The following is a 24319-nucleotide window of genomic DNA, read 5'->3' as shown; positions in this document are numbered from 1 at the left end:
CCCATCCCATCCCATCCCATCCCATCCCATCCCATCCCATCCCATCCCTTCCCGTCCCGTCCCGTCCCATCCCCTCCTCCAGCCGGCCCCCACGCACACCCAGCCCTCCTCCTCCCTGCCCGTCCTCCTCCTCCTCCCACTTCCTCCGCACGATGCACGCTGCCGGTCGAGCGGGGAGGCGGCAGCAGGACCCCCCCCGCCTCCGAGTCCCCCGCAGGGCCCCGTAGAGATGCTCCGGGGGAGGAACCGCTCCGCAGCCGGAGGTGAGTGTGGGATGGGGCCAGGGACCAGGGGAGGGCACCGGGGCCAGCGCGTTGCGGGGACCCCCGGAGGGTGCAGCTCCTGGCCGGGGGCATGGCTGCAGGAGGGCTTCCCCAAGCTTTCCTGCACCCTGTGCGGATGTTTTGCTCCAGATCATCTCCTTCTGGTTGCGCGATGCAGGGAAAAATGGGGTTTAGGGGGTTAGATCCCTGGCTCCGGAGCCTGACCCCCATTTTTCCCCATGGACGCGTTGGGCATCAGCCACATGAGCGAAGTGTCCGCGGGGCCGAACGTGCGTTCGCTCCCCTGCGAGAGCAGGAACCCGCCGGTGGTTACGGTGGTGATCGCGACAGCGTTGCCTACACAAACGCTGTGACCGTGTGGACAGGACAGAAGGACGGACGCGGGCGTCCAGCCCGGACCTCGTGGCTGGGCAGGAGCGTGTCACTGCGGTGCCTGCGGCCAGCCTGGGACGTGACACCCATGGCGTTGGATCGATGCGGTTTTACTCGTGTGTAGATAAGGGTTTAACCCGTTAAACACGGTTATTCTGGGGGCAGTCGCTGTGCTGGCTGTTACGCGCTTAATTAAGGTTTTTTTATGTAAAAGTGACTATTCTGGGGGAGTTTTGAGGAACAACCACCTCATGTGCAGTGCAAGCAGGGATTCCTGCAGGCATTCCGCGAGGATACTGCCTTGGACCGAGTGAAAGCTCCAAGCGGGCTTTTGCCTCCTTGGGAAAAGCTCGGGAGCTGCAAACTTTTCTGAAGAGGGATAAGGTCTGGAATGGGGAAGCTGGGACCGGTGAGGCCTCTTGTTTGCTCCCTCAAATGGCCTCAACGGGGGGAGCCTTGCTGGCCATCGCATCCCAACCCATCGGGGAGGTGGGAAAACTGATCCCTGGGCTGGGACCCAGCGTCCCCGTGACTGGAACCGGTGTTAGAGCCGGACGGGAAACCCCCTTCGTCCCGCGGGACACGGTCGTGGTTCGTGGTGACACGGGAAAAGCCCCTCCGCCGGGGACCCTCGGACCCTAGGGTGGGGGGGCGGAGGGGGTGCTGTGGGATGGGTTCGGGGGTCCTGGTGTCAGCGGGGTTTGGAGATTTGGGGGTTTGTTTCTTGATCCTTGTTTGCTGGCGGTTGTTTCTCCGCATCACGTGGCAACGGAGGAGGCGGGAGGCTGCGGTGAGAGGCTTCCACCTCTCACTGCCGCGTTTTAGGACATCGTATCCTGGGGAGGAAGTACCGGGAGCCGTCTGCTGTGCCCCGGCGATAACGGGCACGGCCGCGCTTGACGAGCTCTGAGAGCAAAAAGGGGTGCCTGGACAACCCAACGGGCCAAGGAGCCCTCCCGTGCGCCTCCAACACCCGAAACGATGCAGATAAAGCTGGCTGCGGCTTGCGAGCGCTTATCGGGGAGGTCTCGCCTGCACGCAGCCGTTTGGGAGATGCTGCGTGCTCCTTCTCGTTTGGTTCGACTTTTCTACCTCCCAGCCAAACAGTCCCTTATGGGAAACCCCCTGCGAAGAAGAGGGAGGGGAAAAACAAGTTTGAAAGTACTAAAAAGGAAGAATGAATGGGCTGTGTTTAAGCCACCCACTGCTTTCGCCAGCTGTGGGGTTTCGGTATCACAAGCACTGGCTACACGTGTTAGTGTTGACTCCGGCATCCCCTCATCCCCCTGTGCCCCTCTCCTCCCTATGCCTCCCCCCGGCCCTGAGAGCTCTCCCGTGGCTGCGGTGGGGGGGGAGGAAGGAGGCTGCAAGGGGATATTCCCAGCGGGCTGATGGTGATGGCAACAGCAGAGCCGTGTTCTTGGGGCAGACAGCGCAGGTGTGGGGATGGCGCCAGCCCAGCAAAGCCCCAGTGTATTTCGTAGAGAGAGCCCATTAATGCTCTCGCCCTAATGAGGTTACTGAGCTCAACCTTAGCAGACATCAGAGCACCCACGTGCCTGGCTCCGGCCGCAGCTGGGAGGTGACTTGCTCACTTCTGCATCCCTGTGGCAAGGCCAGCCGGAGCTGGCCACCCCTGCTTCCCTTTCCCACTGCATCGGTGTTCCCAAGGGGAAAAAGCCTCCTTGTAAGGGGGTTATGAGTCCTTTTCCTTCTCTGCTGAAGGGGGGTTCCCGCTGCTGCAGTGGGGTTTGGAAACGGGTGATTGCACCAGCGCTGCCCACGACACCAAATCCTGCAGCGTCACCAAATCCTACACAATGGCATGGCCGGTTGCGCAACGTCCCCACCGCGGGGATGTAGATCCCTGAGCTTCAGCAAAAGGGGAAATGTCGGAAGTCACAAGATCCCGGGTTTCTGTCCCACCCTGAGCATCATCACTGCATGGAAGGGATCCCACACAGCATCTCCCAGGATTTAAACACTAGCCACCTGGAGACATCCCTCTTGGGCTCGTGGATGGGGAAAGGAAAATAAACCAGTTGGAGGTTTTTAGGGTTTTCTCCCCATTTTTCTAGGATCTAAGAGATGGCAAATTTGGCTGGTACTGTTATCCCTGGCAGTGTTCAAGGCCAGGTTGGACACAGGGGCTTGGAGCAAGCTGCTCTAGTGGAAGGTGTCCCTGCCCGTGGCAGGGGTTGGAGCTGGATGATCTTAAGGTCCTTCCCAACCCAAACCATCCCATGATCCTCTGGATGTCTTGGAAGTTACTGCAAGGCTCCTGAGGATAAAGCTTGGAAATGATGTGGTTGCCCCACAACCCCTTTATTTGGGGAACTGCTTTTGAGAGTGCAGGTGGGGACAGGAGCTTCCTTCTCAACTGCACCAACCCTCCAAAGGGGAGGCAGCATCCTCCCTGGAAAGCAAGGAGTTGGTGAGGTTTGGCAAAGGAGCCCAACCTGAAGGAACAGTGGAGGGGTGCACCCTGCTCTGCTTGGTCACCCCAGAGCTGCTCTTCTGGGGGAAAGCTCTGCCTTTGGGCTGTCCCCTGGTCCCTCCCTGGGCCATGGAGGGGGCAGAGCTGCAGTTGGGGGGCTGGTGGACCCGGGAGCCCTGTTTGTGGCTGGAATGGGCCTGGCAGGGCTCTGCCTGCATGGAGAGGTGTCAGTGGGGTGCTCCTCAGAGAGGGCTGTGTGCAGCTCTGGGCTCCAGCCGTGCTCGGGTCCCTTATCCACCCTCACAGGTCTCCCCAGTTATCAGCTCCGTTTCCCTCCTGTGGACAAGCTTTTTATCTTATCTCCACACTCTTCCTCTGCTTCCTAATTCCTGCCACAGAAAGGAAAAAGAAACCATGGGTGTGTATGTGTGTGTGTGAACAGGCCTGAGATCTCGTTGTAGTAGCTCCAACCGTGGGCTGGGAGATGCCAGGCCATGCTTGGAGGATGCTGGGAGATTCTGAGTGACATTTGGAGATGCAGGGTGATGTTTGGCCACGCTGAGGATGCTGAGCCGTGGTCCAGCGATGCTCAGGCAGGTCTTGGGGCTTGCTTGGGGGATGTACACAATGCTCAGGTGATGCTGGGAGGATACCGGGAGACGGTTCAGTGATGCTGTTTGGGCTCACGTGGTGTTCAGGTGTCTCAGTGAGATGCTCGGGAGGTGCAGGGCGGTACTGGGGGGATGCTGGTGATGGCCGGAGATGCTGGGGGCATCCTTGCGATGCTCAGAGGATGCTCAAGGGGAGTGCTGCAGGGCAGTGCTGGGACGGTCTGCCAGCTCCACCTGCTGGCATGCACGCTGTAGGCCAGAGCCCCAAAGCAGGAGAGGCCAGGGGGAAGGGTCCCCGTGAGCTGATCCCGAGCTTCCCCACTGAGGATCTAATGTTGCTTCCCAGCTGGGGTGGGTTGGGTAGGTTTAGGATCTCTGCCAGATCCCAGGAGGGTGGGAGAAGGGAAACAAGTCCTTGTTGTGCTTGGCCGAGGCTGACGGTGGGACAAGCAGGACTTTCCCTCCTCTCCTTCAGCCTCCCAGTGTGATGCTGAGCATCACAGCTGCATAAGGAAGAGCTGCACATGGGAAGCAACATGCTTTCTCCAGTGAGCACATGGCAAGGTGACTTCGGGGGGGCTCTTGGCAGCCCCTATCACCCCATTGCTGCTCCACCCTGGGCTGCGTGCTCGCCGTGGGGACTCGCTGTGCTCACGGTTTGTTTCCTCTCTCCCGCTCAGGAAGGCCAGCTCACCTCTCCCACCTCGCACTGTACTGGCAGCACCGTACAAATGGCCTCAAAACGTAACGTGGAGCCTCTGGAGCCTGTGATCTTCGTCAAGCTGCCTCGGCTCGAGAAGGACCCCGGCGCCAGCTTCCCCACGGGCCACTGCAAACCGGGCTCCAAACCCCATTTTGACTACAAGGGCTCCTACTTTGCCTGCGCGCTGCAGAGCCCCAATGGCCCCAAGGCGCCCCACATGCAACAGAGCCCGGCACCTCCCCACCTGCACTACGGCACCGGTGCCAGCAGCCAGCCCATGCCGGTGGAGGGACCAGGCGAGTGCTGCCCCCCCAACCCACCCGAGAGTGTGGGACCTGGGCTTCAGCCCCCCCCCATTGCTGAGATGGGCAGGGACAGGCTGGTGCCGGAGCCGGTGGTGGCCAGGGAGAAGTGGGGCAGCGTGGGGCCAGGGAACCCCTTCCTGGTGAGGCACCCGGCAATGGTGAAGAGGGCACCCACCCTGGCTGTCCCCAGGCCCATGTACAGGGCTCCTGCATACTTCATGGACCTCAGGGTGGCTCAGTCGCTGCAGCAGAGACCAGGCAATGCAGACTGGGCTCTGCCCGCTGCCAGCCACCCCTTCCACCGGGGGGAGCAAAGGAGGGGACCCCACGCTGACCCCAGCCTCCCACCGCTGCACCCCGGCATGGTGCTGCCCGCCAGGGAGAAGGTGGGCTCCCCGGCTGCCTTCTCCCCCTACTATGCTGCCTTTCATCAGTACCGGAGCCCCCCCAAATCCCCGTTCCTGGATGACAGTCCCCCCAGCCAGAGGAAGGTGCCTGAGACGCACAGGCTGAGCCCGGAGCCCTGGCACAAGCTCTGTCCACCCGCCACCAGCACCGGGTACCAGGAGAGGCCACCCGAGTGTTATCCGTCCCTCCATAAAGCTCCCCTCCTCTTCCCCCCACCGGCACCCCACATGGAGGCACAGCCCTGTGCCTACAGAGGCTTTGGCTTTGAGGGAAGCAGGGAGCCCTATCCCGGCACTTACCTCAGGCCCCAAGCCCCATGGAGATTCTTCCCCACCCCGTCGGATACCTACATGCCAAGGGCAACCAGTGCAGTGGTGTTGCCCCCTTCCAAGCCAGCGGCGCTGCCGAGGGATGCGAAGCCATCGAGGCAAGAGGAGTACGTGCTGAGCTCCAGCTTTGCCTTCAGTCCCGGTGGCACGGCTGCATCCAGCACCCCCAGAGCCCACATGGAGCCGGGATGTGAGCAGCACCAGGCAGAAGGTCCCCGTTGGCCAGGGGTGGTGAGGCACAGCAGTGCTTTCCAACCCGTCTGCGCCCAGGAGGCGCCTGGGGGCTCCGGTGGGATCCCAGAGGCCTTTCCCAAAGGACAAAGGGGCTTAGGGAAGCAGGAGCCTGCTAACCCAGAGAGAAGAGCCAGCCCGGCCCCCCAGGAGACCCCCCGTGAGGGACCACCGGCTCTCATCATCATAGAGAAAGGAGATACTTGCAAGGTCAAGGATGCAACCAAGGATCTCATCTCTCCTCCTCCACCTGCATCCCTGCCAGAGGGGCCGGAAGACCCAAGGGGCAGCGAGGTTCCTCCTCCCTCCCCGCCCATGCCAGTGATCAAAAAAGTCTTCAGCCTGGCATCCTATGGAGACTTCCTGGAGGAGGCCGAGGCCTCGGACTCCTTCTGCAGGGAGCACCTGTGGGAGGACGCGGACCCACCAGACACGGTGCCCGCCGCGGCCGGCCAGGAGCTGGCCCATGAAGGGGTGGTGCAGGGCCAAGGGGAGAGCGGGTGCAGGGGGGTCCCTGGAGAGCCAGAGCCTGAGCCCCAGGCCCTGGGCTCTGAGGAGGGGGCGCTGGACCTCAGCGTAAAGAAGAGATGGGTGGAAGTCGGGGAGAGCATCTGGGTGCTGGATGGGGAAGAGGGGAAGGAGGAGGAAAAGGGTGAAGAGAGGGAGGCGGGAGGGCGAGCGGGAACCCAGCTCCAGAGGGACCCCTTGCTGGTCAGGGTCATCTCTTGGGACAAGAGCAGCTTCCAGAGGTCGGCCTCCTTCCTGGTCCTGCGCTCCCCCTTAGCTGCACCCAGCACCCTTCCTGCTCCATCCAGCACCATTCCTGCTCCATCCAGCACCATTCCCGCTCCATCCAGCACCATTCCCACTCCATCCAGCACCATTCCCGCTCTATCCAGCACCATTTCCACTCTATCCAGCACCATTCCTGCTCCATCCAGCACCATTTCCACTCTATCCAGCACCATTCCTGCTCCATCCAGCACCATTTCCACTCTATCCAGCACCATTCCTGCTCCATCCAGCACCATTCCCGCTCCATCCAGCACCATTCCCACTCCATCTAGAGCCATTCCTGCTCTATCCAGCACCATTCCCACTCTATCCAGCACCATTCCTGCTCCATCTAGAGCCATTCCTGCTCTATCCAGCACCATTCCCACTCTATCCAGCACCATTCCTGCTCCATCCAGAGCCATTCCTGCTCTATCCAGCACCATTCCCGCTCCATCCAGCACCATTCCCGCTCCATCCAGAGCCATACCTGCTCCATCCGACACCATGCCTGGTCTATCAGGCACCATTCCTGCTCCATCCAGCACCATTCCAGCTCCGTCCAAAGCCATTTCCACTCTATCCAGCACCATTTCTGCTCCATCCAGCACCACTCCTGCTTTATCCAGCACCATTCCTGCTCCATCCAGCACCGTGCCTGCTCCATCCACCTCCATTCCTGCTCCACCCAGCACCATTTCTGCTCCATCCATCTCCACTCCTGCTGCATCCAGAACCATTCTTGCTCCATCCTGTACCATGCCTGCTCTATCCAGTACCATTCCTGCTCTATCCAGCATCATTCCTTCTCCATTCAGAACCACTCCTGCTCCATCCACCACCATTCCCACTCTATCCAGAACCATTCCTGCTCTATTCAGTACCATTCCTGCTCTATCCAGCATCATTCCTGCTCTATCCAGCACCACTCCTGCTCCATCCAGCACCATTCCTGCTCTACCCAGCATCGTTCCCACTCTATCCAGCACCATTCCCGCTCTATCCAGTGTCATTCCTGCTCTACCCAGCACCATTCCCGTTCTATCCAGCACCATTCCCGTTCTATCCAGCACCATTCCTGCTCTGTCCTGCCTCATTCCCGCTCTATCCAGCAGGATTCCCACTCTCTCCAGCACCATTCCCGCTGCACCTAGCATCATTCCTGCTCTATCAAGCACGATTCCTGCTCTTTCCAGTACCATTCCCGCTCCATCCAGCACCCTTCCCGCTCTACCCAGCACCCTTCCCGCTCCATCCAGCACCACTCCTGCTCTACCCAGCTCCGTTCCCTCTCCGCCCGGCAGCCCGCAGTGCAGCCCAGCGCCCTGCAGCAGCTCCCCCCCTGCCTCCCCGCAGCCCGGCCCCCAGCCCAGCCCCTTGGCGCTGCCGGAGCCCCCCAGCTCGGCGCCGGGCGAGGAGCCGGGGCCGGTGCCCTCTGCCGAGCACTGCTTCACCGCCCTGCACACGGGGCTCTGCGACCTCCTCTCGTGCTCCGTGACCAGCTCCTCCCCGCAGCGCCTGCGGGAGTGGCTCCGGAAGGCGGAGCCGGCGGAGGAGCAGGGGGAGACGGCGCCCAAATCCCCCCTGGAAGCCAAGAACGGCTCCAGGCTCCCCGAGCATCACAGGGCCGCCAAGGGCAAGGAGGTCTGGTTGGCTTTCCAGGACGTGCCTGCCCTCCTCGCCAACCTGCTGTCCCAGCTGGAGTCCTTCATGTTCGCTCCCTCGTGTCCTTTCCCACACGTGGTGCGGGCAGGGGCCGTCTTCATCCCCATCCACGTGGTGAAGGAGAAGCTCTTCCCCAAGCTCCCTGGCGTCTCCGTGGACCAAGTGCTGCAGGAGCACAAGGTGGAGCTGCGCCCCACCACGCTCTCGGAGGAGAGGCACTTGAGGGACCTGGAGCTGAAGAGCTGCACCTTGCGCATGCTGAAGCTCCTGGCACTCAAGCAGCTCCCTGACATCTACCCGGACCTGCTGAACCTCCACTGGCACAACTCCATCAAGCAGCAGCTGGGTAAGCAGCCCGGCATCTCCTGTGGAGGGCTGGGGACACCCTGGGACTCCTCCAGGGAAGCTCCAGCTCCATCGGCCTCCCAAGATGCAGCTGATCGGCTTGCATTGTCCCTCAGCATCCTGGTCCTCCCAAGGGTTCTGTGGGCATTTGGTCCCTGTGAGGGTGCTGAGGCGCTGGCACAGGGTGCCCAGAGAAGCTGTGGCTGCCCCATCCCTGGCAGTGTTCAAGGCCAGGTTGGACACAGGGGCTTGGAGCAAGCTGCTCTAGGGGAAGGGGTCCCTGCCCGTGGCAGGGGTTGGAGCTGGAGGGGCTTTAAGGTCCCTTCAACCCAAACCATCCTGGGTGATTCAGCTTTCCCCTGTGGGTTGTGGAGGAGGAAGGCTTGAGCTGGGGGTGGTGATGGAGCCAGGGGATGAGAAAAGTCATTCTGGGGATATCAGGGGGGTTTGCTGCTGCTCAGGGCTGTTGCCAACAGCTTCATCTCTTCCAGGTTCAAGCTCGACGGCTGGCAAGAATCCCTCCAAGTAGGTCACTCTTCCTGTGGGTGTGTTTGGATTTACATGTGCCGTGACTGTCTGTGTATTTGTGTGCATTTGCTGTGATGATGGGGAGTTTGGGCTGGCTGGGGAGGAGCACGAAGTGGCTCTGCTGGGCTGGAGGGGGGATTATTTGGGATGGGGAGGTGAAGACCCTGCCCTCCCTAACCATGCTTTTCTTCCCCAGGTAGTCCTGGCATGGAGGTTCTGATGGCAAAGTGATAGCTATGGATAGCACAAAGAAAAAGGAGGCATGAAGGAATGTGCCCATGGCAGGAGCCGAGCTGCCTGTGATGCAGATGCTGAGGATGGGGACAGGTCCTCCCGGGATGCTGATGCCTGGAACAGGGATGCTCCGGGGTGATGCCCTGGCTGGTGTGGTACCCACAGGGATGCGCTCAAGCCCCTCACAGCAGCTGGAGCTGCATTTCTTTCCATGCCTCATCTTGTAGAGCATCTCCCACCTCCATCCATGACCAGCCCGGCTGCAGCTGGAGAACCAGGAGGGAATGATTGGAGTTCCAATGGAGCGGCTCCAAGGGGAGCATGGCAGTGGCCACAGAAGACTGCTCTGACTCGCCTCTGCTGCTTTATACACCCCGTTCCCAATAAAGAAACCTTCCTCCTGGCTTTGAATCTTTCCAGGGCTCTGGAGATTTAACCCATCTCAACCGGTCAAGGGAACCGCGACGTCGGGAGTCCCAGGACTGATTTTCTTCTTGTTTTAAATGAAGACATTTTTTAACTGTTCTGAATTTACCTTTATAAGGAGCTGCTGCCTTCGGGTTATGTGGGGTTTGTATAAAAATAGAGTAATTTATACTTGTGGTTTATTTGAACTCGTGGTTTCTCCTCTTCCCTGCTGGACCTGTGGGAGCTTGTTGGGGCCAAGGGTTTCGGTCCCAATCGGAGCTTAAAATAGCTGCAAGAAGGCTTTAAAGGCAGCTAAAGAAGCTCAGCTCACTGCACCACGCACATCCCAGCTGTCCCAATGGAGAACGTGGGGCATCCACGAGGGACAACCTTGATGGAGATGGAGATGTGGTGATGCCGGAGGGGCGGGAGAGGGGAGCGATGCAGCGAGACCTTGGGAGGAGAGATGCTTTCATCCCTGCATGGGCTGATGGAAAGTTGATGGGGATCCCGGGAGGAATCCTGCCAGCCTGCACGCCCCTTGCCCGGTCTGCAGCAGCAGGACACAGCAGAGACCTTACAAACTCAACACTCGGGTGTTCTTCCGGCTGATTCTGGGTGCGGAGGAACAAAACAAGGATTTCACTACAGGAAATATTTATTTTAAAACAAACAAAAAAACCCAACTAAAAATAAGAAAAAACCCACCAGAGACTGTGGTTTGATCCGTGTGTTTCTGGTTTTCCATTGGGATGTGCTGGCCATGGATGGGATAGGGAAGGAGGGATGCAGCTCCTCCTTGCCATCCACACGTGTGCATAGCATTGTAAAGCAGTGCTTGTTGATAATACTGTATTTTTTGTACATGTCTATATATATATGAGAGGTTCCAGGGAAGAAAGTTCCTTCACTTTATTTAATGTTTTGTAAGAACATGGATTCTCAGAGGTGCCTTGCCTGAATAAAAGGGTTTGGTTCATTTCCAGACACCGTGTTTCAGCCTCTAATTGCCAGCATGGGCACCACGGGACCTTTCCAGGGACAAAGGGGGTCCCACATCAGCACCCAGCATCACCCAGCTGGCTTGCACAGACCAAGCCACAGGTCTGGGTCCCCCCTGCAATGCACTTGCTAGCTTCTCCCTGCAAGAAGCCATGAGTGATGTGCCCATCTCCATCCACTCGTCCACTGTGAGGCCTGCTGGGGGTGCCCCGTGGGTCACCCATTGGTGAGCACCCAAGGGAGCACATCCCAGCACCCATGAAGGCAACATCCCAGGTGATAGCTGGGCAGGAGGGTGCTGGTGGAGGTGTCTGCATCAGAAGCTGGTCAGGAGAGCTGTGGGTGCAGCAGGGTTGGCAGCGGTCCCCTGGGGTCCCTATCCCTTATGAACCTCCATGAGGAGCATGAAATCTGCCTGGTCCTGAGAGCCAGGCACCCCGAGCCACGTTTCCAACCCAAATCACTCCATCCTGGCAGGAGAATACAGGGTTATAGGAAACATCCTCAAGCTGGTGCTTGGGAAACAAAGTGCCAAGGGCTTAATGAGGAGCAGAGGGAAGCTGGGACCCTTCCAGAGGGAAAGAGCTTCACCTGGGGTGGTGCAAATGAGCTTGGGTGTGAATTGGGAGCAGCTGGAATGGAGCCACTGTCAGGCCTTGGCAATGGGATAAAAGCACGGGGCTGGGCTGGGAGCTTGGTGCTCTCTTCCCCTTGGGTGCTGCCAGGTAAGGGGTGCTGCTGGGCTGGAGCATCCTGTGGCCTCCGGTGAGGTTATCAGGGATGTGGTGGGTGTTTGGGGCAGGGAATGGGGTAATGGCTGACCCCAAGGCCGGTTACAGCTGTGCTCTGCACCAGGAGTCTTCCTGGGTGATGCTGAGCCCTAGCACAAAGCTTCCTGAGCTGGGGAAGCTGCTCAGTGCTGCTGGAGACCAGGGAGGTGTTTGACGAGGGGCATCATGTCCTTGGCTCTGGTGTGTGGGTGCTTTGGGTGTGGGATTGTCACTGCTTGGGGGCAGCTTGGAGGGACCCAGCTTAAAGCCCCTCCTGTGTCTCTCCACAGCTGGGCTCTCCCCATGGCCTCTCCTGAGCTGAGCAGAGGGGTAGGACCCCCAGGCCCTACGGACACTGCTGCCCTGCAGCCACAACCCATGCCCTGTGCTGAGAGGGAAGGGGCTGTGGATGTGGCTCCTGCTGCCCATGTGGCTGCTGCTGTGGGTGGGCTGCGGTGCAAAGCCTTCCTGGTGCTGGGCATCTGCCTGTCTGCCACTGCCCTGCCCTATGGCCTGGGGTCTCTGGCTGTCCTGCTGGGCCCCCTGGCACCATCCCATGCTTGGCCTGACTCGCCAGGCTCCCAGAGAGAGACCAGTGGTGATCTGATGGCAACACACAGGGGCCTGAGTGAGGAGCCAGCAATGCAGCAGCATGGAAGGGTGCTGATGGGTTCGGTGGGCACCCCAGGGGTCAAAGGAGATGTGACCCATGGGGTGGATGCTGAGGAATGGAGTGTGACCCATGGGGTGGATGCTGAAGGATGGAGCCTGACCCATGGTGTGGATACTGTGGGATGGAGCCTGACCCATGGTGTGGATGCTGAGGAATGGAGCCTGACCCATGGTGTGGATGCTGAGGGATGGAGCCAGGGGACACAGACTGCTCAGCCCTCACTGCTGGGGCATCCCGGACCCAGGGACCAGGAAGGGCTCATGTTGGGCACAGCAGTGGCTGTGACACCATCCCCTGCACAGTGGCTTGGTACAGGGGTGCCTGATACCTCTGCTCAGGTCCTCCAGCCCCTGGGTGAGCCCAGCCCTGGCTCCTGGCATGGCCCAGCTTCAGGAAGTCCCCGTGGCCCAGAACCAGGCTCACACGATGCAACGACCTCAGCCCATGGTGTTGGGCAGGCTGCGGGCACAGCAGAGCCCTGGCACCCTGAGGGGAGCTCTGAGGACAGCACAGGGTCAGTGTGGACCGTGACGGGAATCCCCTCCCAGAGCCACAGCTTGATGGAGGAGAGCAGAGAGGAGCGGACACCAGCCCTTGGGGCATCCCCGGGCCCTTGGACCATGCCCCACAGAGCTGATCTGAGCCTGGCTGTGAGCTCTGAGCCCGCTGCTGTGGTCACAGCCAGCACCTCGCCTCCCTGGGCTCCCAGCGGCGCAACCGCAGCTCCTCAGCCTGCAGTCAGTGGAGCTTCCATTGCCGGAGCCGCAGCGAGGAGCTGCAACGGGCAGAAGGGAGAGGTGAGGCCAAGCCCTGAGCGTGGTGTGGGTGGGGACCACACGGCCGCTCCTCCCCTGCCCTGGCTGCCCTCAGCTCCGCCAGCAGCAGGGATGTCCATCTCCAGCACCGCTCATCCCGGCACCGAGTGGGTCCCCTCTGCTGCGACGCCTGAGGTGCTCTGGGACACGCAGCCCGCTGGCAGCTTCCTGCACGGAGAAGCTGCTCTGCCGGTGGATGCCGTGGCCGATGCTGCAGGAAATGGGTCTGTGTTTCTGGGCACGGTCCTGGCTTCCTTCCCCAGTGCTGCGCCGGCTCATGGGGTCACCCACCCACAAGTCCTGGCTCCTTCCCTTCCTACAGTGGAGCCCGCGGGACCTGCTGTCACCTTGGGGAATGCGAGCGACCCATCTGCACCCCCTGCACAGCAGCCCATGGCACCCACCAGAGCCCACCCCTCCCCAGCTTGGACCAGGGCTCCCGGTGCTGTGGGTCCCTCTGTGACTGGGGTGAGCGCAGCAGCAGAGCCTGGAGTGACCGAAGCCTCCCACAAGGATGGAGCTGCTGTGGTGACCCCCCCCTCCCCACGAGCTGCAGCATCACCTGCCCAGGGGCCATCTCTGCATCCAGACCCCTTCCTCACAACAGCATCCGCAGATGGACCCTCTGCAGGGCAGCACCATGAGGCCACTACGGGGGCTGCCCCAGCAGGACCTCCAGAGCCCCCCAGTGCCAGCCCAGGCTCCAAGCTGCCCACTCTGGAGCATGGCTCTGGTGCTGCCCACCGTGCTGGCACCACGTTCCCATCCCCATCCTACCCGCTGGCTTCCACCAGGGCTGTGCATGCAGTCAGCTCCCAGCCCGTGCCCTGTGATGCTCAGCCCGTGTGCAGGCACTCTGTCACCTCCCAGCAACCCTCCGCAGCCACAGAGCATCTCCCTGCATATGAGCTGATGCCCACGGGCAAACCTGGCTCCCCGGCTCCATCCCACCCCTCCGGGCTCCCCTCTTCTGCTCACGTTCTGCCCTTGCAGTTCCGGCTCTTGGGCATCACTTACACGGAGGCTCTGAGCAGCAGCGCTTCAGAGAGCTACAGGCGGCTGGAGGAGGAAGTGATGCTGCTGGTGAGTGCAGGAGTTGGCGGGTGGGGATGCTGGTGCTTTGGGGTGCAGCTGAGGAGCTACTGCTGGGGTGAGGAGCCGGAGGGCTCTCTTCATGGTGGAGACGAGCAGATCCCACCACTGGAGCTGGAAGGGGTTCCTGGCTTGAGGTGGGACTTGGGCAGCCATCGGGGCTGTTGTACACTGGTGGTGCTGGGGTGTCCCCTCCTGGCTGCTGTCTCTATGCTGATGGAGCCCTGGTTATGTCAGCTTAGCCAGGACCGCCTCCAGAGACCTGGAATACCCCTTCCCATGGGCCCAATTAACACGTGCTTCTGTCTTCCAGCTGAACCAGACGCTGTCCATCTATGAGACCTTCCTGCGGGCAAAAGTCCTAGAGTTCATGTGAGTGGCAACGTGGAGCGGGGTGGCTTTGGCTTGGACGGAAGTGGTTGCGCAGTGAAATGCTCTTGTGAGGGGCCGCGCTCCCTCCACAGGGACATCATCCCAAGGGATCCCTGCCTGCAGGTGGCTGAAGCCCTGACTTTGGGTGGGTGTTCATGGGGGGCTCCGAGCTGCCTGTGGCCTGCTCTCCCTGCAGGAATGGCTCGGTGGTGGTGCGAGCGCAGGCTCTGTTCCGGGGGGACGCTCCTGCTCCCACCAGCTCCCACCTCATCCGCACCATGGTCACGGAGGCGAGCAGAGGAAGGAGCTCCTTCAGCTGGCGGCTGGAGCCACGGTCTGTCCAGTCCGGCGGTAAGCAATGGAGACCTTCCCAGAGCACAGCCGCTGCTCTCAGCGTCCTCCCTGTACCTCTGTCAAAGCCAGAACCTGCCCAGTCCGCACTGAAGTGAAGGTGAAGCCTGAACATCCCAACCCATACAAAGCCCTGTAGTGTTAAGGCTGCTGGAGGCAACATCTGCAGCAGTTGGACCTGTGGGGTCCAGTGTTCCTGCTAAACCCTATGGCTTCCTCTCCTCAACCTGCTTCTCCTGTCCTGCCAAGCCCTTCCCACCGCTACAAGCCACTCATCCTCACCCAGGATGAGGTACCTCACCCTGCCGTGCTGGGCTCTGTATTCAGTGCACAGGATGCTCAAGACTGATGATAGGTCCAAGGACGGTGAAGGAGCAGGGATGAGTGTAACTGTCTGAACGCTTGCAGGGTTCAGCCTGGAGAACCTGGCCCCAGAGAAGCTGTCCATCTCCTTCACTGTCCTCCAGCCTGGCAGGAGCAGGACAGACCCCCTGGGGGGGGTGATCAGCAAGGTATGGTGAGCCTTGGGGGCTCTTCCCAAAGACGATGCTGGGAGGATGGGCCCAGGCTGGCTGCTGCCTGCACCATGGGACAGCGCATCCTAAAGCAAGGGCAAGGTGTGAGTTGTTTTCCCTTCATCCAGGTGACAGAGTCTCTTGGTGCCCTTCACCGTGTGAGGAACTTCACTATCACCCAGCTCAGGTATGGGGCACAACTGCCCAAAGCTCTTCATTTAATGTCTTTTGCTACCCTTTGTGTGCTCTCTGTGGCATTAGCCATGCTGCAAGGGTGGGAAGGATGAGCTCTGCTGCACTAGGGAGCTCAGGGAGGGTGATGTGGGGCTGGCGGCAATGCCCTGAGCCTCGTCCTTGGGCTGAGGAGCCATGAAAGACCAGGGCCAGCCAGGGTGTGCTTGGGGAGCCTGTTCCACCTCCCTGCCTTGCTTAGAGCCTTTCTTCCCCTAGAACCCACAGTGGGGACCTGGAGCTCACTGGAGACGTTTACCTTGACACCATCGCCCATGTGGATGTTCCGGAGGCTCTGCAAGCCCTGACGGCTCTGAAAGCTTGCTCTGTGGACCTGACCTCGCTCTCGCTGGAGGGTGAGGGCAGCCCCTGTGTGCTGGTGGGGCTCGGGGCCAGCGCTGCTCACCCACCAGCCGTACCTTGCCTCCCCAGGAGCCAGGCTGCACCTCCAGCTGTACCCGCTCTCCCTCCTCGTCACCAACAGACGCTTCAGTGAGGACCTCCTGGATCCGCTCTCTGCATTGCACCACGAGCTCAGCACGGGCATTGGGGATGCGGTAGGAATGGCTGGAGGGAGCGGAGCAGGGTCCTTCAGGGTACTGGGAACCACGGGAGGAGGAGGAGGGACTGCTTTGGGGTTGTCTGAACCAGATCCACATCTCCAGTGTTGTGCTGGTGCCTGCTGGAGGCTGGCACTGAGGCATCCCTGACAGGGTGCTGGCACCTCTGCTGATGGCGGTTCAAGCCACCACACTACATCTGGAGGTGCTGCAGGGCCACAGCTGCCCTGTGTTCCTGCTGTGCTGACTGACCCAGCTCCATCGTCAGTCACAGAATGCCGTTGGAAGGGACCTCGAGGATCATTCTAAGCAAAACATGACTCAGACCAGATGTCCCAACACCTTGTCCATTGCTGGGAGTCCTCCTCTTCCCTGGGGAGGTGGAAGCAGGGATCTGGCTGGGGGAAACCTCTCGGAGGCTGGTGTGGAGCTGAGCCCAAACCTCTCTTTCAGGTGGCGCGAGCCCTGAGGGACCACAGGAGCTTCCTGCAAGTGCTGCTAAGAGAATTCCTGTGAGTGGGAGCAGAGGCTCTGCTGGGGCAGGGCTTGGGAGGTCTCCCCATAGACATCAACAGCCAGGTCATGGCTGTTGGGAGTTACCTCTGCCACACGAGGGCCTGCAGCAGGCACCCTCGGGGATGTCCTTGCCATCCCAAAGAGCAGATCCGGACCCATTGCCTCACTGAGCAGCACTGGTGTGTGGTGTCGGGGCGGGGGGGGGGGGGGGCTGATGGGACTGACGGCTGCTGGAGCTCTTCCCACGTCACCCTACAGGCCAGGCTCCTTGATCTGCCATGGGGATTTGGTCTTCCTGCACCCAGCTCCAACCAGTCTGGAAGTGTTGGAGGCGCTTGTGCTCTCAGTTGGGTCAAACAAGGCTTTGGCTGGTTCAGACTTCCAGGTGGATCCGTATTCCCTTGCTGTGGGAGGTAAGCATCCCTTTGGGGCATGGGTAGAGAAGCCTGTGGCTCTATGCACACCGAAAGCCTAGATCCATAACTAGCTAGGTGCAGGTCCTTTGGGCAAGGGGAGGGTGACACCTCCTGGCTGGTGAGGTGACAGCTTGCAAGGGCTGATTTGAAAGGGCCATTCTGGCAGCAACCATGCCCTCATCCCTGCCTCCAATACACCATGGGCTGCAGGCTGGCAGAGGACAGGAGGGAAGGGTCACTTCCTGCAGGGTGTCTCATGGATGTTGTTGCCCTGTGTCCTGTGCTACCCTGGTATTCCACCCACTGATCCAACCCCTTGTGTTCTGCTCCAGAGGACACCCTGGAGCCACCCCTGCCTGAGCCGGGCTTCCCGGAGTACGGTGTGGTCATCATGGTGGTGTGTGGCCTCGTCATCATCACTGTTCCTGTCATCTTGCTGCTGGTAAGGGCCCTGTCTGTGTTGGGGGGGGAGAACAGTATCAAGCCGGGGTGAAGCAGTGCTGGTCTCTGAGCAGAGAGACCACTGAGGAGTCAAGCATGGCTGCAGCCCCTGTGCTCTCCTCCCCAGTGCTTGAGGACCAAGAGGCTGAGCTGGTGGCACGTGGAACCTCTCTCGGACAGAAGAGACCCTGAAGCAGGGATCCAGACCCTGGAAATGGATAGCCAAGGCTTCTGGGCATCCTCTGAGCAGGCAAGTGGCTTCTAGGCCCCTGAATTGAGCTCCTGTGCTGCAGAGCTGGAGCCTTGAGGTGCAGCTGAGGTTAGGGCAGGTCCCTGATGTACCTGAGGGCTTGGGGCAGCCCTGTGGGGGTGGAGACCTCCCCACTGCCCTTGGTGGAACAGCTTCTCCCCCTCTCCCCACAGGGCGCTGGGGATGCTCAGCAACAGTGGCACAGTTCCTCAGCCTGAGGAGAGGAAACGCAGCTGATGGGGGAGCCTGAGGAGCAGCTATGGGGGGAGAGATGCCAAGAAGCCATCCCTGCTCCCTGGTGGATGCAGGCTCAGTAGACAAAGAAATCTGTATGTTGAACTTTATTAAACTGTTTATGAAATGCCAAAGCCAGTGGTGCAGGGGCTCTGCTTCTGGGCTGGGTTTGCTGAAACCTCTGCCTCCCCAGGCTCTAGTGATGTGGGTTAAAGGGGTGAGGAAATGCTTCCCTCGTGGGGCTGGGGTGAGGGAACTGGGGGCTGCCCGTCACCCCAGCAGGCTCAGCACCCACGGCTGGGGCCTGTCAGTAATGGCAAGGAGAAGCGTTGGGGTTTTGCCACCCAAAAGCGTGCTTTCCCCAGGCTCCGGAGGCAGGAAGCAGCTCTACAGACAGACACTCGCTGCCAGGAGCAGCTTCAGGAACTCTTCTCTAGCTACAGGTCAGCCAGTGCTGCGGGTCTCCACAGCAGGCACGGGCAGAGCTGGCCGCAAGCTGCTCTGGGGGTGCTGGACCCGTGGGAGGGATGCTCCGGGGCTGTGCTGAGCTCCCCGCTCCTCTCCAAGGGGGAGAGCGCCTCCAACTGAGCTTCCCTCTGAGCTGCCGCACACGGAATCCGCTTCCTGGGGGAAAACCGGCTACGTCCTTGGAGCCGCTTCCCAACGGGAATGGTGGGGATAGAGGAGGAACAGCTGGAGGACGGAAAACGGCTGCTGTGCCCAAATGCGCCAGACGCGACCTGGCCTCAGCCCCTGCCCTGGCCCGACCCCGAGAGGTTATTCCCGCACCAGCTCTGGGATCTCTATTGCAGCTCCAGGAGATCCCATCCCCAGGTTCTGTGCTGCAGCTCTGCCCCACAAGCTTTATTGCGAGCCCCACCCGGTGTTTCAGCTCCTGCTCTGCCCCAGGGCACTACCAGCCCTAAAGAGCTTATTTTGGCCTCGGCAGTGGGAAATTCCAGCTCAGCCCCACAGGGTTTTATTCCAGCTCTGTGGGATTGCAGCTCGTTCCCACAAGCTTTATGGCCAGCTCCAGTTCTGCATGGTCTTGGCTCCAGACCCACAATTGTTATTCAGGCTCCAGCTCAGCCCCAGTCTCAACTAATTTCAGCTCATTCTCACAACTTTGTTTTCCAGCTCCAGCACTCTCAATCCAGCCCTGGTTCTGTGCTGTATCAGGTCTGGCTCCAGGTCTCTATGTAAAGGCCAGCCGCAGGGGATCACAACCTGCAATGATTTTTGGCTCATTCCCATCAGCTTTATTTTCCAGCTCCAGAAGGTGCATTCCAGTCTGGCTCAGTCATGGCCCAGCTCTGGCTCTGTATCGCAGACGCAAAGCATCCCAGCCCTCAGTGATTTCACCTCATTTCCCCCCCCAGTTTTATTCTCCAGCCCCAGTGCTTTCATTCCAACTCTGGCTTCAGAGTCTTTATTTCACACCTAGCTCCAGGAGATCCCAGCTCCAACCCTGTGTCTCTAGTTCAGCTCAGCCCTATGGGATTTATCCAGATCCAGCCCCACACTCAGCGATTTCAGCTCATTCCCACAAGCTTTATTCAAGCTCTATTTTCCAGCTCCAGAAGATTCATTCCAGTCCAGCTCTGCCTTATCCCACCTCCAGCTGAGATTCCATCTCCAGCCCCCACCAAGCTGCAGCCCCAGCCAACATCCAAGCCCTCGGTGATTTTACCTCATTCTTATCAGCTTTATTTTCCTGCCCCAGTGCTTTCTTTCCAGACCTGGCCATCTTTTCTAAGCCCAGCCAAGATCCCAGTCCTCAGTGATTTCACCTCGTTCCCACAAGCTTTATTCTCCAGCCCCAGTGCTTTCATTCCAGCTCCAGCTCTGTGGAGGCTCAGCTCTGACTCCAGAGTCTCTATAGCAGCCCAGCTCTAACCCTGTGTCTCTAGTTCAGCTCAGCCCTATGGGATTTATCCAGATCCAGCCCCACACTCAGTGATTTCAGCTCATTCCCACAAGCTTTATTTTCCAGCTCCAGCACTCTCATTCCAGTCCATCTCCACCTTATCCCACCTCCAGCTGAGATTCCATCTCCAGCCCCCACCAAGTTCACAGCCCCATCCAAGATCCCAGCCCTCAGTGATTTTACCTCATTCCCACCAGCTTTATTTTCCAGCCCCAGTGCTTTCTTTCCAGACCTGGACATCTTTTCTAAGCCCCACCAAGATCCCAGTCCCATCCAAGATCCCAGCCCTCAGTGATTTCACCTCAATCCCACTGTTGGAAAAGGGCAAAGCCTTTATGATAAAACAATTATATAAAATAGTAGAAATGATTGATTGAGAAATTTATAAATCAATAGTGGGGTTTTGTATATTAGAAAATGTTGTAACTTTGCAGTTTTGTATCACGGCTGTTCTGTAACCAGTGTTGCAATGATAGTCTTAGTAGCAAAAATCTCTGTGTATGGGTGAATTTAGAAAGGCATGTACTGGAGACTATACCCAAGTAGAACCTATGCATAAGGTAGCCAGAACAGCATACCAGAAGCTGATGAGAAAATGCTAGCGTCCACACAAGGGTTGGGATATATCCAAGTAAGGAAAAGGTAAAGAGGAAGACTCCTTACTTCACCGGAACGACCACCAGAGGGGGCTGCGCAAGCGTAGAAGAGGCTGGTGCCGTAACACTCCTGATGTGGCCGTCCTTAATGCATATGCATTAGCTAATGTTGTAATCCGTGTTAAACGTGTATAAATTGCGAACGCGATGTGACGAGGTTGGAACCAGATTTGGGTGCGTACCCCTGGTTTCCCAGCGCTGCAATAAAGCACCTCATACAACCATTCCGGTGGTTATGTGTTTGTTCCCGCGCTAACACCTCAAGCTTTATTCTTCAGCTCCAGTGCTTTCATTCCAGCCCTGGCTCTATAGCAGCCCAGCTCCAGGAGATGCCAGCTCCAACCCTGTCTCTAGTTCAGCTCAGTCCTATGGGATTTATCCAGATCCAGCCCCACACTCGGTGTTTCAGCTTATTCCCACAAGCTTTATTTTTCAGCTCCACGAGATTCATTCCAAACCAGCTACCTTATCCTTGCTCCAGCTGAGATCCCATCTCTAGCCCTAGCCATGGTCCCAGCCCCAGAGAAAACCACAGCTCTCAGTGATTTCAGCTCATTCCCACCAGCTTTATTTTCCAGCTCTAGAAGATTCATTCCAGTCCAGCTCTGCCTTAACCCAGCTCCAATCTGCAGCCAAGATCCCAGTCTGCAGTGATTTCACCTCGTTCCCACAAGCTTTATTCTCCAGCCCCAGTGCTTTCATTCCAGCTCCAGCTCTGTGGAGGCTCAGCTCTGGCTCCAGAGTCTCTATAGCAGCCCAGCTCCAGGAGATCCCACCTTCAACCCTGTGTCTCTAGTTCAGCTCAGTCCTATGGGATTTATCCAGATCCAGCCCCACACTCAGTGATTTCAGATCATTCCCACAAGCTTTATTTTCCAGCTCCAGCACTCTCATTCCAGTCCATCTCCACCTTATCCCACCTCCAGCTTAGATTCCATCTCCAGCCCCCACCAAGTTCACAGCCCCATCCAAGATCCCAGCCCTCAGTGATTTACATCATTCCCACCAGCTTTATTTTCCAGCCCCAGTACTTTCCAGACTTGGCCATCTCTTCCAAGCCCAGCCAAGATCCCAGTCCCAGCCAAGATCCCAGCCCTCAGTGATTTCACCTCAATCCCACAAGCTTTATTCTCCAGCCCCAATGCTTTCATTCCAGCTCTGTGGAGGCTCAGCTCTGGCTCCAGAGTCTCTATAGCAGCCCAGCTCCAGGAGATCCCAGCTCCAACCCTGTGTCTCCAGTTCAGTCCTATGGGATTTATCCAGATCCAGCCCCACTCAGTGATTTCAGCTTATTCCCACAAGCTTTATTCTCCAGCTCCAGGAGACTCATTCCAAACCAGCTGCCTTATCCTTGCTCCAGCTGAGATCCCATCTCTAGCCCTAGCCATGGTCCCAGCCCCAGAAAAAAACACAGCTCTCAGTGATTTCAGCTCATTCCCACAAGCTTTATTTTTCAGCTCCAGGAGATTCATTCCAGTCCTGCTCTGCCTTATAGCACCTCCAGCTGAGATTCCATCTCCAGCCCCCACCAAGTTCCCAGCCCCAGCCAACATCCCAGCCCTCAGTGATTTTACCTCATTCCCACCAGCTTTATTCTCCAGCCTTAGTGCTTTCTTTCCAGACCTGGCCATCTCTTCCAAGCCCAGCCAAGATCCCAGCCCTCAGTGATTTCACCTCGTTCCCACAAGCTTTATTCTCCAGCCCCAGTGCTTTCATTCCAGCTCCAGCTCTGTGGAGGCTCAGCTCTGGCTCCAGAGTCTCTATAGCAGCCCAGCTCCAGGAGATCCCAGTTCCAACCCTGTCTCTAGTTCAGCTCAGTCCTATGGGATTTATCCAGATCCAGCCCCACACTCAGCGATTTCAGCTCATTCCCACAAACTTTATTTTCCAGCTCCAGAAGATTCATTCCAGTCCAGCTCTGCCTTATCTCACCTCCAGCTGAGATTCCATCTCCAGCCCCCACCAAGTTGCAGCCCCAGCCAAGATCCAAGCCCTCAGTGATTTCACCTCGTTCCCACAAGCTTTATTCTCCAGCCCCACTGCTTTCATTCCAGCCCTGGCTCTGTGGAGGCTCAGCTCTGGCTCTAGGGTCTCTATAGCAGCCCAGCTCCAGGAGATCCCAGCTCCAACCCTGTGTCTCTAGTTCAGCTCAATCCTATGGGATTTATCCAGATCCAGCCCCACACTCAGTGTTTCAGATCATTCCCACAAGCCGTACTTTCCAGCTCTAGGAAATTCATTCCAAACCAGCCCTCTCTTATCCCAGCGCCACCCAAGATCCACCCTCAGTGCTTTCACCTCATTCCCACAAGCCTTGTTCTCCAGCACTCTCATTTCAGGCTTTGTGACTTATCACATTTGGTTCAGAATCTGTACTTCAGGCCTGCTTCAGGATATCCCAGGCCTCAGTGATTTCAGGTCATTCCTACAAACTTTATTCCCTACACCATACTCAGTGATTGAACACCAGCTCTGCCTCAGGCCAGTTCCAGCTCTACCGCATCCAATTCATCCCCAGCCGTGAACTCAGCTCCCGCCCCGTGGATACCCCGGCTCCCAGCAGTGCTGGTCTTCGAACGAGGCGGGAAACCAGCGGCCGGACGCTACGCCTCAGCCGGGGCTGCCCCACCCGGACCCGCCCCTCACCCCGGCCGGCCCCCGGCGCCGCGGCCCAGCTCCGAGCTTCGCTTTCAGGCCTCTCTCGGGGGCTGACACCGTCCCTAAGCAGCGCCAGCCCCGCACGGGGTGGACACCGCCGACAGCCCCCGGCCCCACGGGGAGCGTCGGGGATCGGGGACAGCAGCCCCCGCCGGGGAGTGGCCTCGTCCCACCTCAGCACTCAAGCTTCTTCGTACACACCGCGTACACACCACAGCTCAACAGCAACAGCTTTATTATTGACCCTGCCCGACCCAGACCACCAACCTCCCCCCTCCCAGGCCGCGATCCCCCCGAACCGCCATCACCTCGCACACCCCCCGCGGCACTGAGCAGCGGCTCGGCTACACACACAGCGGGCAGAGGCAGGTGTCCCTCCGCCCCACGCCCGGCGCCTCTCCCTGCTCACCGACGCGGCCTCCGCCTCCGCCTCCGCCTCCGCCTCCGCCTCCGCCTCCGCCTCCGCCTCCGCCTCCGCCTCCGCCTCCGCCTCCGCCTCCGCCTCCGCCTCCGCCTCCGCCTCCGCCTCCGCCTCCGCCTCCGCCTCCGCCTCCGCCTCCGCCTCCGCCTCCGCCTCCGCCTCCGCCCTTCCTGACCGCCGCTCCACCTTTGCGCCAGCGGCGCTCAGCGCTCGCCTTTTATAGCCTCTGCCCGCCCTACCCAGCCAATCACGGCCAGCTCCTTCCCGCCTCGCCCGTCTTCTCTCCACCCATCCAGCCCCGCCCGCTTCAAACCCTTCCGTCCCCGCTTCACCCAATCCCGACCCGCCCCTTCAATCCGGCCCCGCCCCCTCTCTGCTTCGCCCAATCCCCGCCCGCCCCTTCAATCCGGCTCTTCCCTCTGTTTCTCCCAAATCCGGCCCGCCCCTTTCCTCCGGCGCTCCCCGGGTCTGTGGGTTTGAACGGGCACCCGGAGCTCCCTCTCTGCGGAGCGCCCGCTCGTCCTCCCCGGAACTCAGCACCCACTGTGGGCCCTGCGGGACGCGACCCCTGCGGCTCTGCGGATGTGCGGTGGGACCGGAGGGGGGGAGCTGGATTGAAAAGGAGCGGCGGGATTCGGAGAAACGGAGAGGGGGCGGAGCCGGATTGAAGAGGCGGGCCACGATTGGTTGGAGAGGGGACGGGAGGGTTTGAAGTGGGCGGGGCGGGATAGGTGGGAGAGGCGGGAAGGAGCGGGTCGTGATTGGTTGGGCAGGGGAAGGCGGGG

At 59.4% G+C, this 24319-nt stretch overlaps 2 protein-coding genes across 2 annotated transcripts; both read left to right on the top strand.

Annotated features, from left to right (window-relative positions):
* The first annotated feature begins 4377 nt into the window (after nucleotides 1–4377).
* CUNH15orf39 (chromosome unknown C15orf39 homolog) lies at nucleotides 4378–9566 on the top strand. The gene is made up of 3 exons (XM_061447291.1): nucleotides 4378–8465; nucleotides 8956–8993; nucleotides 9193–9566. Exons 1-2 carry the CDS (start codon nucleotides 4436–4438, stop codon nucleotides 8991–8993), a joined length of 4068 nt encoding a protein of 1355 aa, XP_061303275.1. The 5' UTR covers nucleotides 4378–4435; the 3' UTR covers nucleotides 9193–9566.
* A 4240-nt stretch (nucleotides 9567–13806) lies between these two features.
* On the top strand, nucleotides 13807–23708 carry LOC133266220 (uncharacterized). The gene is made up of 12 exons (XM_061447479.1): nucleotides 13807–13977; nucleotides 14300–14358; nucleotides 14555–14709; nucleotides 15118–15221; nucleotides 15353–15411; nucleotides 15675–15811; nucleotides 15888–16012; nucleotides 16469–16527; nucleotides 16790–16944; nucleotides 17280–17389; nucleotides 17516–17638; nucleotides 22986–23708. Exons 1-12 carry the CDS (start codon nucleotides 13807–13809, stop codon nucleotides 23706–23708), a joined length of 1980 nt encoding a protein of 659 aa, XP_061303463.1.
* Nucleotides 23709–24319: the final 611 nt, after the last annotated feature.

This window comes from Pezoporus flaviventris, unplaced genomic scaffold (assembly GCF_033815535.1).
Source record: "Pezoporus flaviventris isolate CSIRO_AGI_PZ_B2104156 unplaced genomic scaffold, CSIRO_AGI_Pfla_v1 ptg000006l, whole genome shotgun sequence".
Classification (NCBI taxonomy): Eukaryota; Metazoa; Chordata; class Aves; order Psittaciformes; family Psittacidae; genus Pezoporus; species Pezoporus flaviventris.
Note: the sequence above shows the minus strand (reverse complement) of the source record. Positions and strands in the feature narration are given on the sequence as shown.